An 18,928-nucleotide genomic window follows, 5' to 3' on the forward strand; every position below is an offset into this window, starting at 1 on the left:
AACCATACTGCTGGCTATGCATAAGTTTATTATTATTAAAATGTATCAGTAATTGATCAAGAATAATTTTTTCAAAAATTGCAAGTGCTGCCCGTTTTGAATAACGGTGTGATTTTACTAACCTTCATCTGGTCTGGAAAGACTCCACAATCTATACATTCATTAATTATTATCGCCAACTCTGAACTGATAGCATCGATTACTGATTGTACAATGAAAACAGATACACCCCAAAGATCTTTCGTTTTTTTTATTTTTAGCTGTTTTAGCGGCTAATGGCGAAGAATTTAATAGATAATCGAAAGAGAAGTAGAAAATATACTGTATATCTATGTTTAAAACATTTCAAGTAGCTTTTTAATTATTTTAAAAACTGGTTTAATTTAAAATCTTAAGATAGGATATTGGCACAGTTGAACTGTCATTTTCATGCAAAGGTCTATACTGTGTATACCTATCCGACATAGCAAGGACAGCATGTATCGACAGATGGCTATTACTATCCGTCGATTGGTTACTGGCACACTTTTATCAACATTTGGATTAAGATAACTATATCAGATGGTCAAATAATGGATTGAGATAGGTTATAGTTTTGAATACGTTAAATGCTAAATAAAATGGACCATTTTAATGGAGATGTCAAACTACAACAATAATAATAATTATTTATGCCAAAGATACAAGTTTTTTTTTGGCTCGAGCACGGTTTGTGCATTAGACAGCGTCATGTATGGGAGTTTTATAATTCGTTGTTTAAGATACAAGATTTTCATTAAAAGTCAAGTGAAGAGCATACTTAATTTGATGTGATTTATGTAGACGATACTTATATTTACGGTTCTGAAGGTGGTGATTACTATTTATAAGTAATTAAGCAAAAACATGCTGATAAAAATGTAGATAGATTTGTCACAAATTGGTGCACAGGATTGGCATAGATATTGTGAACATGTAAAGACTATTGAATACGATTTCATGAAGCAAGATATAATAATGAAAGTAAAAAATTCGACAGTATCGCCTTAATTATCATCTTTATTATTTATGTTAAGTGATTACTGATACCTATTACCCACCACAGATAGTATTTAACTTAAGTCCGTCACTGTATCAATGGCTCTTTCATCCGTCATCTTAACTCTTGTAAATTGTAATTTCTAAAATCTAGCCGGTCTGGCAGCATCTAGGTTTCCTAGTCTGTGGAATCAGAGCAGCTGATTATTCTTATTTACAACATATTATGAGAAAAAAGCGCGGGAAGTGTAAAAATAGGCGGGCGTCTTTTTTTTGGCTTAAATTTTGAAAATTAAATTAATATAATAATACAGGATCAGTTAAGTTATAAGGTGTATATAGTAGTAGTTATTGTTGATTATTTATATTTTTAGTTTGTCTTAGTAGCCTGGTAAGTTATTTTATTTTATTATATGTAGATAAGAATTTTTTTCTTGTCGTCCGTGATGGAGCCCGAAGACCCTGGAGGGACATCCCTCCAGGTGTCTCATGTAGTCACAATCGATGCGTCTGGAATGGAAACGGAAGGTTCCATTATCGATACAGACTGCTCGGATAGCACAAAGTCTGTTAAAAGAAAAAGAGTATCTGTTAGAAATGAAAAAAAGAGAAAAAGTTCCCAAAATTTCCCTAATGATTTAAAAGACAATATAACTCCTAAAGTCATCGAGTCTGATGTTAAAATAACAGAAATACCCCCAAATGAGGCTGCCCACTCTAACAATATTTCAATTAATCCTCGCGTTGCTAGGTCGTTTTACCAGGCGTCAGACCCTGCGCCTTATGTTGTCCATGTCCAAAAAATCATGGAAACAAATCAAACTGGATCTGTTCACCCCATACAATTTGGATTTTTCCTTAAAAAAAATTATGTAAAAAGCATTGTAGAGGGAAGTATAAAAAAAAATATGGAGGAATATGTTGTCATTGCAATTTGAGACATTTCAAGATGCTAACTTATTTTTAAATCATAAATCTCTCAACACAAATAAATACAAAGCCTTTATTCCGGCTTTCACAATCACCCGCATGGGAATTGTGAGAGGTGTTCCGTGTGACTGGGATGAAAAAGAAATTTTAGAAAACATTGAGCTTCCGCAGAATTGTGGAAGTCTTTTGAAAGTTCGGAGGTTAAACAGGAAGATCTTTGAAGGAGAGAATTCCAAGTTCATTCCAACTGAGACTGTAGTCTTAACCTTTGATGGGAAGATCTTACCTACCAAGGTCTTTATATGTTACAACTCCCTACCTGTAGACCTTTATATTTACCCCACACTGCAATGTTTTAATTGCTGCCGTTTTGGTCACACCAAAATGCAATGCAGAGGCACTCCAAGGTGTTACAAATGTGGTGACAATCATTCAAGTATTAGTTGCAAGACTGAAAGGGATGATGCTGTGTGTATCTTATGCTCTGGTTCTCATTTTGCAACGGATAAGAAGTGCCCAGAGTATGCTAGGCAAAAAGCTATTAAAGAAACAATGGCTAAAAAGTCAATATCATATTCAGAAGCCAGTAAAGTCCATCCACCAATTTCTAAGTCTTATGCAGATGTTGTTGCTTCTGCGTCATCGGCCCATTCTGGTCCGAATATTTCTTATTCCAGTCCCTATAATTTAACAAGCCCTACTAAGACTTCCACACAGTCATTTAGAAAAACAGTATTCATGAAACCCAAAGCTCGTCCTAAAAATGTAAGTAAGGGATATGATCAAAAAACGCATGCAGAGCTTATCCAAGATTACAGCAACATTCCTTCCTTTTCTACAGGTTGTCTCAACAACTATAATGATTTGTCAGAAATAATAACAAAGGATCTCATCATTTCCATAATACAGTACCTTTCACAATCTGACATAATTAAAATACCGTCCAACGATGCCCCTTCTACAAAAAGTTTTTTAACTAATGAACAGTCAAGACCATCCACAAAACCAGTCTCTGGTGATTCAATGGAATTGGCGGAGCATTAATAATAAAAAAAGTGACCTAATTTTTTTATGAAATAATTACAAACCATTTGCCGTCTCTCTTCAAGAGACTTGGCTTCGTCCCGGATTCAATTTTAGAATTCAAGGACATATCTGTCTTAGAGAAGACAGAACAGATGGGTATGGTGGAGTTGCACTAATTCTTAGAGGAGGTGTGCCATTTGTTCATATACCCATCCCTAATCACAGTGATAAATTTTCTATTATTGCTGCTAGTGTAAATAATATTTGTATTGTAAATATATATATACCTCACCCTTCCACTTCTACTTTGACGCTTGGTAAAGATATTACTTCGACCCTTATATGTATGAGGCTGGGCCATGCATGCATACCCTTGCATTTGGCAAGGCTTAAACCTTTTGCCTGACGACACATTTGAGTGTGGCAATGACGTTGGGGGTTTTAACCATATATTTTTTGCCTGTAATAGACATGAACGTTCCGCTTTTATTTCCTCGCTTTTATCCATAAATATTCCTTTTCCTACTTCTATTTCTGTCTTTTTATCTAATATAAATATTGATGTATATAACATTTTAGCCAGTTTCATTTTTCATAACAATATAAAATTATAACCTATGTTTTATGTATATACGTACTTATAATAAAATTTATCTGATCCTTTTCCAAATTCCGTACTAATTTCCTATCCAATAAACCTAATAATGCACTTCCTAACTTTTGTACATGGCTGACGCACAAACCGTGCAGGCCAAGAAAGGAGAAAAAAAAAAAAAAAAAAAACATATTATGATTTTAAATTTAAATTATATTTTTAACAAATTGCATAAAAATAAATAAAATTCTGTTTAGCAGGGTTTTGTCATAACAATTATCATTTCAACAGTAAGTTTTTCGAAACTGATCATGATATATCAGGTAAACAAATACTTATGCCAAAAGTCATATGTTACCAAACAGTTTCTAAAATGCATGCACAATTGCATAGATCCGGAGAAAGCTATTCTATACCCTCTAAAAAGCAAAAAATTGCTGCGGGTCACGGGAAATGAAGCCTCAGTATTCTTACAAGGGCTCATTACTAATGACATGCGACATTTTGAAGAAGGGGCCAAGTCAGTTTATGCTATGTTTTTGAATAACAAAGGCAGGGTTCTTTTTGACACCTTAATACACAAATGGGGCAATGACCAGTCCTACATGTTAGAATGCGATGAGAAAATTGTTAGTTCTCTTGAGAAACATTTAAAAGTGTTTAAGTTACGGAGAAAGGTTACAATTGAAAATATTCATAGTGAACAATATAAATTGTGGGCACTTATAACACCAAAAGATAAATCCATTGACGAGAATATTGATCCTAAGGGTGAGGTGAATATATATAAGGATCCAAGATTAACCGAACTAGGACATAGGATAATATCTGCAATAAATATCACCGAAGTAATAAATAGTCTTTGCAATAATGTCACTGTTGATAATAATGAAGATGGATATAGATATTATAGATATAAACTAGGTGTAAGTGAAGGTGCTGATGACTTACCTCCAGGCACAAGCTTCCCTTTAGAAGTGAATTGTGATTATCTTCATGGAGTTAGTTTTCATAAAGGCTGTTACATAGGCCAAGAAGTAACAGCTAGAGTCCATCATACGGGTGTTGTGCGTAAACGAATAATGACCTTAAAATTTGCAGAGAGTGTAAAAGAAAAAATTGAAAAAGACACAATTATAACTGCCAGTAGTAATCCTAAATCAAACTTAGGTAAACTTAAAGGTGTTGCTGATAATTATGGTCTAGGCCTAATCAGAATTAAAGAAGCTTTAGATGTAAAAAAAATAAAAATTGGTAATTATACAGCAGAAGCTGTTAAACCAGACTGGTGGCCAATAGAAGCTCCAAAAGAGTTGCAAAAAAGTGAATAGAATACAACTATTATTTTCCTTAACTAAGAGATTTAATTCTATTTATGTAGGTATTTAACAGTAACAATTTTTGTCTATTAACATTTCTATGTTCCCACATCCCCTCTTTTTTGTTCCAGATAAATGGAGACTTCTAAAGAAAAAGTTGATGAACCTGTGTACTATGACTTCACATGCAGTAGCTGTGATCTCAAAGAGAAAGCTCATTATAAAGGGACAAAACCACCATTTTCACGTAATATACAATTAAAATTCACAAGTTATGTCATGAAGGATCCATTCAGCCTTCCAGGCAAAGGAGAAATTCTAGTTCTAGGATCAGACTGCGCAATATGCAATAAGGCTGTGTGTATAAGTAAAGAATGTAGTATATTTTATTGTAAGTTATATTGTCTGGCTTGTGCTAAAATAAATATTGAAAAGTTTCCCACTGAAATTAAGAGTAAGATAATTCAGTTGTCTAAATAAATTAATTGTATTAGTTTCATATTATTATTTCTTAAACAAAAAGACGTTTCAATAAACATTTGTTAGTAACTTAACTAAAAAGTAAAACCAATCATTTATAAAATACTGTTTACTTTGGCTTTCCAGTCCGAATTACAGTATTTATTTTAAAATTTTACAAATGAAGTATAACACATTTTATTCAATTGAACCTCTATTACATGTTAAGTAATTATAGTACATATAATTATACAATACTTCACCACAACATGAAAGCTTACTTGCAGGAAAATGGAAATTAAGACCTAAAAATAAAAAGTTACAATGTGTAGCTACATTATTTTATATATATTAATAAGCTCTAAAATCAGGACAAAATTAAATACTATATAATATTTTGTCTTCAATAACCAATCGCTCAACTCTGATCGTTAGCACCACATTACATCATAACCCTTTTACAAAATCGACCAGTGACTTTAACAAAGTATGCTTAATATGTAATTATAAGCATTTGATCTCAAATGCTCATAATTTAACAGCTATTACATACAGATAAAGATTTAGAAGTGACTAATATTATTGCTTTATGTGATCCCTAATTACCTATGGGTTTATTACAGAAATATTATATCATTTCTTATATTTCTCGAAGAAATGATAAAATATTTGGTATCTGTTTACATTATATCCAGAATATTAAAATCATACAATATTTTAGCTGAAACGAGCAGTTAGTCGGGCAGTGAGTCACTATGGGGTTGAAAATGCATTATAGTAAATGTCTATAAAATATTCATTAAAATACCTGTATAAGAACAACTTTGCAAAGAAGTTGAGCCTATCATTCTAAAATACAGACGACTTTGAATAATTGGGTTGGATAATTAGTTTAACTGCTATTTCGAACAACACTACAATTTATTTCTCTACCTAAGCAATTTAGGAAAACAAACAAACAGTTCTTGAACATTTACAAATCACTTGTCCCGAAAAATATTCTTAGAAATTAGGTAATTAATTAATATTATTTTACCAACAATTTCAAAAGGGATTACGCAATTTTGATTCTTAAATTTTCTATTAAACAATAAAATACATTTTCAAAACGACATCAAGAACCCCTAGATGATCTTCCAAATGAATTTAATGAAGAAATTGATAAATACAAGCTTATTTATTAATTTCTTGAGATAAAAGGACAGGAAGGGTAGCTTTTCTCTGTAGCGAATACAACCCCCCAGATTGTTAGATGAAAGACCCTCTTAAGACGCTTCAAATATTTGCAGTCTTACCATTGCATAACAAAATTATGGAAATTATTTTAATAATCATTGGTACTGGCCAAGTGTGCATTATGGAAATGATTGGACGGGTAGATACAATTTTGGGACACTTCGATATATTATGGGACACTTAGCAGGCAATACCTTGAGACCACTCCAACTTAAATTTAGAAAGCATTCACAGCCGTAACATAATTTTGAAAAGCACTATTATTTTATTTCAAAGCTGTTCAGAAGCTCTCTCATACTAGACATGTAAAAGAGAGTCTACTTTTGATACAATAAAATATTCACAAACATCAAAATTACTTGATATATCTAGGATATTCTCACACACACCAGGAGAATCTAGACGAAGAAAGAGAATTTCTAATGAGAGCAACTCTATATAGAAATTCCTTTTAAAATTTGAGATTATACCTATACTTCCTTATACAATCTACAGCTTAAAAAAACAGTCTTAATAAAAATTTAAACCAATTTTGTAGTAAGCAATGATTACTTAAAACAATTTAGTAAAGTTTGCAGACCACATAAAATGCACTCCACATATTATTTTTTATTTTTTGTTAGAATGTAGAAATTTAATATAATTGGTTGGATTTTAAGATCGGTCGCACGAATTTAATGATACTGAGTATATAAGAGTCTCGGGGGACCTTGATTGGAACAATGTGATTTGGAGAATTTTTTTGCTGCCGGAGTTGCGTCTATGTATTTTAATTTTTTTTTAATATTTTGATATTAGTTTACAATCAGACATTTTCAAATTTTCTATTATTTATTTATTATTATTATAACAAGAGATGTGGCATTCAGCATAAAAAATTGGTTTTTAATGTATGAAAAATCGATGAAAATAAATAATTGTTTTTTTTTATATATCTATTTTTTCCTGATTTTTTTAATGTTAAAGTTATAGAATACCGCCATTTGGAATGTACATTTTGCCGGAACAGTGTGTGAACAGTGTTACAGTTCAGATTATCAGTTAAAAATCCGTTACTTTTTACATTTTTTTTTATTTTACGTGAATAAGCATTATTTTATTTACATTCTTTTGAAACTTGGTAAACAACCGGCTTATGTGGATGACTTTGAGTACGATGGGCCCGGTCAATGTTAGGTAATATGTTTTTTATTAAAATAACTGTTTCTGGTACGTGAAATTGGTTGGGGATGATAACTACAGCCCCCTCCCCTTCCCCGCATTCCCCCAATTCGTGCGACTGATTTCTAAAGCTTTTCCAATATAATTTGTAAACAAAGTAATGTGGTCCACTAACTACAGAAAATTATTATGTTTCATCAACATTAAGATCTAACCAACTAGTTAGGCTGTTCTTAAAACTGTAATTTTGTCACAACGCCTGCCTAAATTTAGTTAAGATAATCAGAAAATTATAAGTCCAGCCATACAATTAAAGAGTAAGTACAAAAAAATCAAATAACACTGTTTAGTACGATTTCTATTTTCTAACTGTAACTAGTTCATCAGCTGATGCTGTTATGACAGTTGACAATACAGATAAAAAATGATATGGTAACAAAAACTGCTTCAACGTACCTTCTCATCCAGTCAATCATAATTAAAGATTTGCAGAACTCCTTTTAAAGCTGAAAAAATAACCTCTCCTACGAAATGACGAGACTTTTGTGATGTCGGACGTGGAATGTATAATACATGCTCTACACCAATTTCGCAATTATGTACAAATTTATAAAACAAGTAAACAACAACAATTACACATACATCTACAACAGAATACAATTCCCCTCATAAATTGTATAAGATAAAATAAAAGTTAGCATCAAGAATTCAAAGACAAATGCCTATAAATAAAGGATACAAAAACTGTATGGCCCCGAATCTGCTATTGGCAATGACCAATCGATGAAATTCTTCAACGACATTTGAATAAATGTAATGACCTTATATGCTATGTTAAAATTTATTCATAGATCCTTAAAACCTCCCAATACCATACACGACCGATTCGTTATCAAAACACGAAAATATAAATTAAACAGTCTGTAAAGCATTCTAATCTTTGAGTTATGTTAAAAATTGCCGTTTACAAAAATTTAATTTAAATATGTTCGTATTAACCATAGACAAATAACGAATTCATTCATCGACTTTGCGACCAAAATTCCAGACTCGGGGTACATTAATTCCAATTTGAGCATGTAAATCCGATTAAAATTCGACAACAAATTTCGCGTATACGCGTATACGTACATACATACGTGTACTACACGTTAAACATGTTCAATGTTCGTGACGTAAGACGCCACGGGGTGAGCGACACTCATTCGGGCAACAGGTGCCTAACACGATCCGCCAGCGCCTCTATTGCTTCGTTTAATTGCGCGCTGTAATCTGCAGGCTGAATCGGGGCAGGCGCGTCTTCTTCGACGGATTCGTCCGAGTCTGGGGGAAGGTCCTCCAGTGTCTCCTCGGCATCGCTACCTTCGGGTGATTGGCATCGACTGACTTCGCTCATCGGCTCGGTCGGTGGTTCGCTTTCGACAGCCTCTTCTTCTACATACAGAATATCAAATGTTCAAGATTTAAGCAGACATCGACAATTGATTGAATATTGATTCACACTCACAACATATTGAATTACATTAACTATTGACTAGTTTGATCAAAGGCATGATAATTGTATAATTTGTAAATTTAATGAACCTTTAAGTAATTTAGTACCTGAAGCATCAAGCGCACGTAGTCTCAAGGCGGCTAACGCGCGTTGCAAAATAGATGCAGTAGCGGGTGGCAGCGGACCAGCGGAGAGTAGCAACAAGGCTCGAACACGCCCTAAGGCCCGCCCACACCCGCTCACTTCCTCCGCCAGCGCCTCTATTACTCCACTGTCGCTACTGCCGCTATTTGAGCCGCATACCTGATGGCAAAATTATTTTCATACTTTGGATAAAGAAGGCATATTTGGAATAAAAGTTTTTTTTTAATTTATGGCCATTCAAAATCACGGCCAAGCCCATGAACTCTAGATGTTTAAATAAATGGAGTACTTTACAACACTTTAACTTCTATTAATAATTTACATTATTATTTTTAGGATAAGATATACTAATATAATAATATATGTTTCTCTGCATAATCAATTGCCTCTGTAGCTTATTTCTTCACACTTAACACTCGTTAATTATTCAGCCAAGTATTTAGTATGAATTAATATGTTAATTTAAATAAATACAAATATCCCAATCCCAATAAGATTTGTTCAAGTATTGCCATATCTACGTAATAGATAGTAAAACGTAGTGTTCTGTGGTAACATACCTTGGGATAATAATGCTGCATAAACTCGTAAATAACTGGATCCTCTAAAGATTCCCGCTCGTCTAGAAGGATGGCATCGATGTATTCCGATAACACGCTGCACTCGAGTAGCATTTCTTCGAGTTTTGCATCCGCCTATAAACATTAAAAGTTCAAATGAAATTGCTTTTCTTACAAAAAACTAAAATGGAGAAGAGCAGGCGGTTGAGGTAGCGGTTTGCAAACAAACAAACAAACAAAAATATATTTTTTCATATAGATAAACAAGTACACTTAGGAACATCACCAAAAAAATATTAAATTGATTCTAAATTTACATTTACTACCAGTTCCCAAGAGCGTACAGCGGAAGAGCCTCTGCGCCAAATTATTTATCGCAAACTTTTGAGTCATACAAATTGTTTGAAATTGAAATCAATACCAAGGATTAGGATCATTTAAATAATAAATACATTTATAAAACGCTCTATTAATTAGTTTAATCAGTAATATTTTTTTTAATTTCGCTTGGGAGTTTATTGTAAAGAACGATAAAATTTCCAGATAATGAGTGGTTTATCATCTGGATCCTAGTTGGTTTAAGCTTAGGCTCCTTCAAGAAAAGAGCGTACCAATTCTTAAAAGGTCGGCATTAAGAGTGTCCATGGGCGGCGGTATCACTTAACATCACGTGACCCTACTGCCCGTTTGTTACATAAAAAAATAACTTTTGCAAAAAAAAAATTAAAATATGAATTTAGAATTTAATAGAAAATTTGTCTTTCTTTGAAGCAGCCAGTGATTGAATCTTATACGTACCGGTGTGTTGGCGATATCCCTCCAAAAGGCGGCAAAATAGTTGAACCTTAGAGGTACAGCTTCCAAAGCACAAAGAGCGGATAACAGCACAAGTTGCTCTGACATACAACGTTGGTTGCGAGCCACACGACAACAGGTTTCTGTAACGTAATGGCAATAATATGATACACAAATGTTATGGTGGTACAATCCAATGTTCGGATATTGTGCCACACATAATCGTGTGTCTTAAAAGAATTTAACACAAAAGTTATGTACAAAAGGAGTCATATCAATTAGTCAGTCATTATATTATTTATTTACAGCTTGGAAATGTTATTCTTTTTTTATTTGAGGAAAATACCGATTTTAAATTGGACATGTTTTAAAATTAGAAATAGTTTTCAATCATTCAGATTGATAAAATATAATAAAACACCGGACAATCAGAGATATCGAAATAGACATGCACATGCCATAATTATAATCATGATGTCATAATTATAGCAGTTAATTACTATTGTTGTTAAAACTTATGATCTAAATGATCTCACACGATTTAATCACATTCCACATGAAATCCCTACTTTGTCCAGTGTTTATCCACCACGTATCTTCTGCTATGTCGGTTATAAAACATATAAAAATAAAACCACCGATCCAACATTTCTCTTAACAAGAGCTATTTATTTACTTTATCTATCATCAATTATATTAAAATTGCTTTATTCCACAACTTACCTATGAATTTATGGTACGGTCTATAGAGTGGAGGCGGTGCGTGCGTATGCGAGCGTGTTCGTGCACGTGGACGCGCGGGCGTTCGTGCCGCTGCGTGCGCATCTGCCGCCAATGGGACCAAAGCGCCTAGAGCCGCCCCACCACCTATCATCACCAGCTCGCGGAGAACACCTGATTAAGCACGAGGTTAAGAAAATATAATCTGAAAAATGTTTTGTTTTCCCGAGACGTTAGTCAAGTGTTAGAATACTAATGGTAAAAAAGTTGATTATTTTATAAATGATCATAACGCCTTTCTTGTAAAGATTGTTTGTTCCTAATTATGATAAATAAATCAGATTTACATTCTAAGTAGCCATACAATATATATTCTAGAAGAAAAATGTTTCTCTGACAAATATTGAAAAATAATTGAATGTAAAATTAATCAAGTAACAAACTTGACAATCATATAAAACAAATACAAACCAAGCGCAGCCCGAGGCAGCAACGCAGACCGCTGATGCAAGTTTAGTAGGGTAAGCAATCGTCTTGCACACTCAGGCCAATCCTTGCAGGCGAGGAGCAATGCTCTCGCTTCCTTTGGTTCACGGCGCGTGCGCAACGTGCGACAAAGCGCACGCACCCACCTCAATGCAGCCGTCAATTCCCCGCGAACGCTTTCCCCAACGGACGTTCCCGCCCCGGCCCCGCCCTCTACGTATACCGCATGTAAACTGTGCAGTGCCTATATGAAGGCAAGAATGTTTAATTATTGATACAATTTCATCTGCTCAAAAGTTTAGATACCCTAGACTACGCATGTTTAGTGATCTACTAACAACACTGTTATTCCTGTTTTATTATTTTCTATGTAATGGAAATCACTGCTTTTTTAAATTTTAATTTAAAAGTAATTTTGGCAATTTTTTTAAGGGACAAACTACAGAAAGTCATAAGCGCTCTTAATGATGCCCTACCTTCAGGCAACTTTTTTTACCAACAAAAGCTCACAGACAGTTAAATAATTTTAGATATTTATAGAAGAAGTTCACTCACTTCAAACGTCATCTGTAAGCCTCCATTGTAGACCACGTACAGACGGTCGTCTTCGTTTTCGACGAGTGTACGGAACGCGGATATTAAAGTCGTCCACGACGTACGTCCATTTAGTCCTATCATGTTAAAAACTTATAACAACATTTTATACTTCTGAGACAAATATATCTGTTATGGGACCGATCGTTTTACAAATAATTACATTTTCTAAAACATAAAATCCTCAGGAAGAATACATTATACTCAGATTTTTAATTCCGTAGAATTCTGACATTTTATGAGTGTTGCTACTAAAAAAGTTCTACACCGAAAAAGGGAGAAATTTGACCCATTCGAGGGCAATAAAATAAAATGAACCAGAAAAGTTTGTAATCTCTGACGTGTCAAAAAATGACGGCTGTCAGAATTCTACGGAATTAAAAATTAGAGTAAAATTTATTCGATTTTCAATAAAAATACAATGTCCAAGAAAAATTAGTATGTCATAGATTCATATTGTCCGCGTTTGTGATAAGAGACGAGTCAAAAAATACCCTTACTTGGAATGGCCTAGTGAGAAGAAAAATAGAGCCCTCCAGAATCCTGGGAAGATGGAATAAAAGGGATAGCGAGGAAGAGTTGGAAAATGTGCCAGCGTTTATCAGCATGAGAGACAAGTGAAAGAATTTGGAGGAGATTCCGCTGTCTATTTAAAAAAAAAAAAAGAACTAATAATCAAAAGTCAATATGTCAAAGTTAGATCGGCCCCATATTGCGGTATACAAGTGGATACCCTGTAAATATGCAGCCAGCGTACTCCGCCTGAAGGAGGCGGCTTCTCGTTCATCAATTTCACTGCCGTTCGTTGCGTTGCTGTTGCTGCTACTGCTGCTACTGGTGTTGCCACCTCGAGCTGCCAGGATTCGGGCTAGTCTGCGAAGTTTATAGAATAGTTGTAGAATAACCCCACTGTTCATTGACTAACTGCCAACACGGTTCACGTGGTTGCTCTAAATGTTAACAGCTAAAGTTGCGTTGTACTGCAACTGCTTCCAGATGTATGTGCGAATAGGTATTCTAAATGTTTTATAACAATATCAGATTTGAATATTGCTGTCTTATTCATTTCTCGCTTCCTCTCAAAGTGGTCAACGCTTCATTAAGCCCTTAATTATCGCTGTGAGCGATAACTTTGAGATAATCCTTGAACCTTCGGTCAACTTATAGCGCTCCATCTTAGGTATCTTAATGTAGACATCCCGTATGTAAACACTATTTATGTATTAGGGTACATCTGCAGGCCTTTGAATTCGGTAGGGTTGTTGGGTTCTGACATCTCACACTGACAAATATTAGTCTAGTGCAGCATGCTACATACACTACATATACTATACAAATTCTCCTGACACGTTCATTAAACCACAAATTTCAGAGTCCACTGGCTGGCAAGCCTTACTCGCTGATCTATTTACATAAAAATCTAGTTGATATTTTGTAACGTTCCTAATTATTTTGCTTCGATCTTATATTTTTAAAGTAGACGTACCTAAAACCAATTCTCCACATACAAGCCCAACAAGGTCTATCGTAACATGTTAGCGCATCTATCTATCCTATTATCTATCTTAATCCTATTGAATATTTACTTCCGGAACTTGGCCAGATTTCCTAGAAAAAAACAGAACTTCTGACAAATTAGCCAGAATGATATCTGATTCACACCTGAGTAACTCATCTGCAGCTGCTGGGTAAAGATGCGAATGTGGCGCGATATTCCTAAACGCCCAGTGTATGTTCTGATGCTGTGCTAACGTACGTGCGAAGGCCGAAGATCTTCGGCAGCACAATCGCAGTAGGGCGTAATAGGGCGGTAACATTGTCCGATTGTACGCCACTACTTCACCGTCTTCGTGGTCCGCTCTGTACATATAATATATTAATAATATAATAATCGTGTATATTATTATTAGTTTCTATTAGGTGAACAGTATTTTATACTTTTAAACAAGAAATATAAGTGCAATTTTTCTAAAATGGATTTCTAATAATAATAATGTATTTGCTAATATAGCACAAACCGTGCATAGAACGGTTCTGCGAAAAATTTATTATCTGAAGGAGGCAAACAAAAATGAAAGAACGATCTCGCAAGTAATTGCGATCCTGCCTACCAATTAATATTATTAATAATTATATTACCGATGCAGCGCGTAAACGCGTCATCGGTGCCCCGGGCGTATCACGAATGAGTAATATATTAATGTAATTTTTTATTAAAAATATAAGATATAGAAAAGTTCCAGAACACAATGGCAGGGGAGTAGAGAGTATTATTTAAAAATATATGCATATACTATGCTAATAGTTTTGAGTCAATATAATAAGTCATTTTCCATGATTGGACTTTCTTTGACTCTAAATGCAACAGAAATCACGTTTCATCTAACATTGTCTTAAATACATAGAAACACTCCACATACATGTGAAATACTCTGAACAACAGATGCTAAATGTAGGCAAGAAATTTTAAAACCTATAATTTATATTGATTATGCTCACAATATATAATTGAAGGCGATGTGTTTGATGACCCTCGGATTGGAGACTATAAGTTGTATATTCTCAGGGCAGTCGACGCAGACAGTATGCCAGAATGTTATCAAGGCCTGCTTGTTAGGGTGAACAGCTACGGATGGCTCCGAAATTCCCGGGTGATAAAGATCCCATAGATCCAGGAAATATTGACCGAACTGTTCGGGAATAAATTTATTATATTTATTTATACTTTATTACCTTATTTAAAAACATACACATAACAAAAAATAGAGTGTGTGTACTTATGTACACGCGCTAAAAGTTATACTTCTTTGGCGTATAGAAAAAAAATTGCAGTAGTGATTAACGATAAATATTAAAATTAATCAAAAAGATTTTATTTAAATAATATTTATTTATTCATACCGTTTAATTGTACTGTTACGATACAGGTGTTCTAAATATAAAAATATATACAATAGGTGGCATGGACAATAACTATATACAACTTGAACATAGTTATCGATTTCCATGCCACCTAGACCTAACTTTACGATGTCGAATTAAGATGTAGGCGTGCGCGCGCATCGTAAAAATTCACTCTTATCTCCATCGCGGTGATTTTTTAAAGACCAAAACTCAAAACTCACCATAAGTTTCTCGACTCGGCTAACGACGCAGTGAGTCATGACTCCGAAGTATGCAGTGAGCTTAATGGAGCCATGCACAGTTATATCTATGTACTTGCGGGCTGCTTTTAGCTTTCCCAGTAGCATTGTGTATACCTTTAATAGAATAATTTATTTAACACGTCTCGACATTTTTCTTAAGGCAGGAGACAATTTATCAGTTTTGACATTTATCAATATAAATTTGTGAATTTTTTTGGGAATAATTTTAGATTATAGATCGAATATAGTCAGCGACTGTTAGAAGCATTATACATTATAATATGTTTCATTAACTGTGTATTCTAAAATTTATAAAAATAGTGTAATAGTTTCTATTCATAGTTGAAACGTTGAAAGTTTTTTTTCCAAATATTACGGTTAGAATAACTTTATTTCTCATAGGAATTATATGTTGATGAAGTATATATTATGTTACGATACGTTAATTTACCAAGGTATTGATTTGTTTTCGATTTCCTTGTCATCTTTTCAATCTATGCTCAAACGGAAAGCATTCATATCATGCAACGGTTCTTTAAGTATAAAATAGTTCACGTAGAAATTATTACGTCAAGTACAGTTAACGAATCAAATGGAAAAAAACTACGTGTCCACGACACGGGGAATCTAAAGCTATCAGCTAAACATCCTTGTTTTATTACGTATATTTTTAAATTTTTTGTCCTTACGATAACTATAAAAATATCAATTTCCAACTCCTACCTGATGCAACGTATGATGCGCAGTATCAGGCAGTTTTGCAGGATGATGCGGGTGTGGTCTTGACCTGGCATATCCAGCCCTAAAATGCTGCGAAGGGACCAAAGCGACGAGCAACAAAGCTGCCGCGGCGCGAACACGAGCCGCGCCCGCCGCCAACAGTTGGGGCTCCACCCACCTGTCCGCGGTACGTAACGCCCATGCGTGCGCTACTTTGTTACGAGGGACCTGATAATTAAATAATATAATATAATTATAGAGTAAAAAAAATATTTACTTTTAATATGTCCAACAATAAAGAATATATTATATGTTGTTTCGCCAAATATACGCCGTGATGGCGTATACTAATAACTCTAGTACGTTAGATGGATTATGACGAATAATTGTACATCTTCTAGTAGCAAAAGCCAATAACCGATATCGCAATGAACCATTTTCGGAAAGTGGAATGCAAGGTTTTCGTTCAGTTCTGTAATTTAATACAAATAATGAGCGAACCGTATCTGCCTACTTTTTCTTCCTTTTGTGTATGTCAAAGTCATTTTGTATGATGATTTTCTATATTAGCTGGCTTTTCTCTCGACCTACTCTGTCTCCTTTGACGACGAGAAAGCGATACAAATTTAATTACGTGAAATAAGAGATACCTGTATATTACATTCCATAATAAACATATGTATTTTATTTTTAAACATTTAAATCGCAATATAATTGATTCATAAAGGTAACCTAAACACATGAAATTCTTAAAAAAATAATTGTTATTTATCAATAATAACATCGCAACTTACTAAAATTGATTGACAGTTCCCAAATCAAGAGTATATAGCAGATAGGATGAACTAACAAAGAACTCTGACTGCTCTCAGTCAACATTCAGTCTTTAAATGAGGATTAAAAGAAACAGCATACCTGCATGGCCAACCACTCCAACGCCGCATGCGGGCATGCATCTGAAAGGTCCCACAGGCGTGCCAGTACCAGATGCGTGAAACAGGGCAGTCCCCCGGCACCTGTCGCAGCACCGGCCCCCCCACCCCCGCTCCCCTCCACCAGAAGGGTTATCAGCTTAAAAAAAGGCCCGCAGGTCTGCCAAACGATATTAATGCATAAAATAAGAGTGGTTAACAGTCCAGTAGAAGTAAATGATGGACACGGTTTTGTTGAATAAAAACACTTAATTGATATTGAACCTTTTTACATACCAAAGAAATTATCCTTTCAATTTTTACTTAATTATTTTTATTATGGTTTGTAAGGCCCACGCGCCACAGGGGGATATTTGATTGTTAAAAGAGGCACTTTAATTGTTAAAAGAGGCACTTTCATTGTTAAGAGGCAATTAGATTGTTAAGGGGGCAGACTATATCAGCTGGATATAACACAACTTAGAGACTTGAGACTGAACCTAATAAAATTGTAACCCAATATAAAATCTCTGTGAAGCAAGCATAATGCACAAGGATATTACTTTATTAATATAGAAAAATCGTTACTAAAATTGTTTGGCACTTGAGTTCCAGATTTTTATTATAATTTGAAAATTCACTTATCGTTTCGTTAACAATTACCTAGTGGAACTTGGATTTTCTTTGTAAAACCTATCATATACATTTTGTATGATACAAAGGGAATCATAAGAATTTAAGTTTGGCTAAGGTGGGGCATGACACAAAAAGGTTGGGAAACACTGGTCAAGATTTAAAAAAAAACTTACTTCCGAGTGTTTAGCAATAGCTTGGAATATCATGTTAACAATTTTCTGCGCAAGCGGTTCGTTCCATCGGCACAGAGCGAAAATGAGTGAACGCGTCTGTTGCAAATTTAGGCAGTCTCTGGTTTGTTGGTAGAGAAATGGAAAGCCCTGTAAATATAAATTGTTTAAGACGATATATTTAATGAACATATACAAGCCTATTGGTTGGCGCCCTAGATGGTTAAGATTCATAAATTATAACGGCAGATGGCACTGCAGTTGGAACTTTCACTTTGCTTACTATCCTAATCGCTTGAAATCTCATGCAGGCCAACGTTTGTAGGGTCCGCTAGTTACCTATAAATACATAATAAGCGTACACGTGAACGTATACCTTAGCGTGAAGTAGAGCCTTGGCATCCGAATCGGCAAGTGCCACATGCCCTGTGGTATCCCTGGAGCGTTCCACTAACCCGGCGACCAGCGCCACCATCTTGTCCAAAGCCCCAGGACGTAACTTGTCCCCAGTACCCACTGACTCGTTGTTGCCACTCCCACTACCGCTGCTACCGGCTTCTTCGGTTGGCGATTCCACCTATAAATCTTTCTATAGTATACGGTTGCTTTTGGCATTCGCCTTTACGGCTAAATTGTAAGAATTTAAGTATTTTTAATACACGTGGAACAAAATAATCCGAATTTCAATTAAAAAAATAATATTTACGATGTTTTTAGTCTGATGACGATTTTAACGAACGACGAAAATACCTAGATATAAAGTAAATTATCATCTTGTAAAGAAATTAAAGAAACCCTAAGAAATTAA

At 34.5% G+C, this 18,928-nt stretch overlaps 2 protein-coding genes and 1 long non-coding RNA gene across 5 annotated transcripts in view; 1 reads left to right on the top strand and 2 right to left on the bottom strand.

The window, feature by feature from the left end:
• Positions 1 to 1,179: 1,179 nt before the first annotated feature.
• Positions 1,180 to 3,753, bottom strand: LOC123690037. The gene is made up of 3 exons (XR_006750885.1): positions 3,612 to 3,753; positions 3,261 to 3,433; positions 1,180 to 1,527 (listed from the first exon to the last, which is right to left on the bottom strand). It is a non-coding gene; the product is annotated as an uncharacterized LOC123690037 (long non-coding RNA).
• A 7-nt stretch (positions 3,754 to 3,760) lies between these two features.
• LOC110993094 (putative transferase CAF17 homolog, mitochondrial) lies at positions 3,761 to 5,158 on the top strand. The gene is made up of 2 exons (XM_022259189.2): positions 3,761 to 4,945; positions 5,019 to 5,158. Exon 1 carries the CDS (start codon positions 3,880 to 3,882, stop codon positions 4,897 to 4,899), a length of 1,020 nt encoding a protein of 339 aa, XP_022114881.2. The 5' UTR covers positions 3,761 to 3,879; the 3' UTR covers positions 4,900 to 4,945; positions 5,019 to 5,158.
• Positions 5,159 to 7,452: 2,294 nt separating this feature from the next.
• Positions 7,453 to 18,928, bottom strand: part of LOC110993093 (ubiquitin carboxyl-terminal hydrolase puf) — a 38,719-nt gene continuing 27,243 nt past the window's right edge. For 2 of the 3 annotated variants that reach the window (XM_022259187.2, XM_022259186.2), the window contains exons 43-57: positions 18,497 to 18,697; positions 18,124 to 18,270; positions 17,319 to 17,495; positions 16,407 to 16,631; positions 15,663 to 15,797; positions 15,037 to 15,227; positions 14,200 to 14,397; positions 13,271 to 13,410; positions 12,499 to 12,629; positions 11,929 to 12,187; positions 11,461 to 11,631; positions 10,741 to 10,880; positions 9,943 to 10,077; positions 9,346 to 9,541; positions 7,453 to 9,177 (exon numbers count right to left, since the gene is read on the bottom strand). In XM_022259187.2, coding sequence (XP_022114879.2) covers positions 8,945 to 9,177; positions 9,346 to 9,541; positions 9,943 to 10,077; positions 10,741 to 10,880; positions 11,461 to 11,631; positions 11,929 to 12,187; positions 12,499 to 12,629; positions 13,271 to 13,410; positions 14,200 to 14,397; positions 15,037 to 15,227; positions 15,663 to 15,797; positions 16,407 to 16,631; positions 17,319 to 17,495; positions 18,124 to 18,270; positions 18,497 to 18,697 — 2,679 coding nt within the window. In that variant the 3' untranslated portion in view covers positions 7,453 to 8,944. The remainder of the gene's footprint in view (positions 9,178 to 9,345; positions 9,542 to 9,942; positions 10,078 to 10,740; positions 10,881 to 11,460; positions 11,632 to 11,928; positions 12,188 to 12,498; positions 12,630 to 13,270; positions 13,411 to 14,199; positions 14,398 to 15,036; positions 15,228 to 15,662; positions 15,798 to 16,406; positions 16,632 to 17,318; positions 17,496 to 18,123; positions 18,271 to 18,496; positions 18,698 to 18,928) is intronic. The other variant, XM_022259188.2, reaches the window with a different exon arrangement.

Source organism: Pieris rapae, chromosome 1 (genome assembly GCF_905147795.1).
Source record: "Pieris rapae chromosome 1, ilPieRapa1.1, whole genome shotgun sequence".
Taxonomy (NCBI): domain Eukaryota; kingdom Metazoa; phylum Arthropoda; class Insecta; order Lepidoptera; family Pieridae; genus Pieris; species Pieris rapae.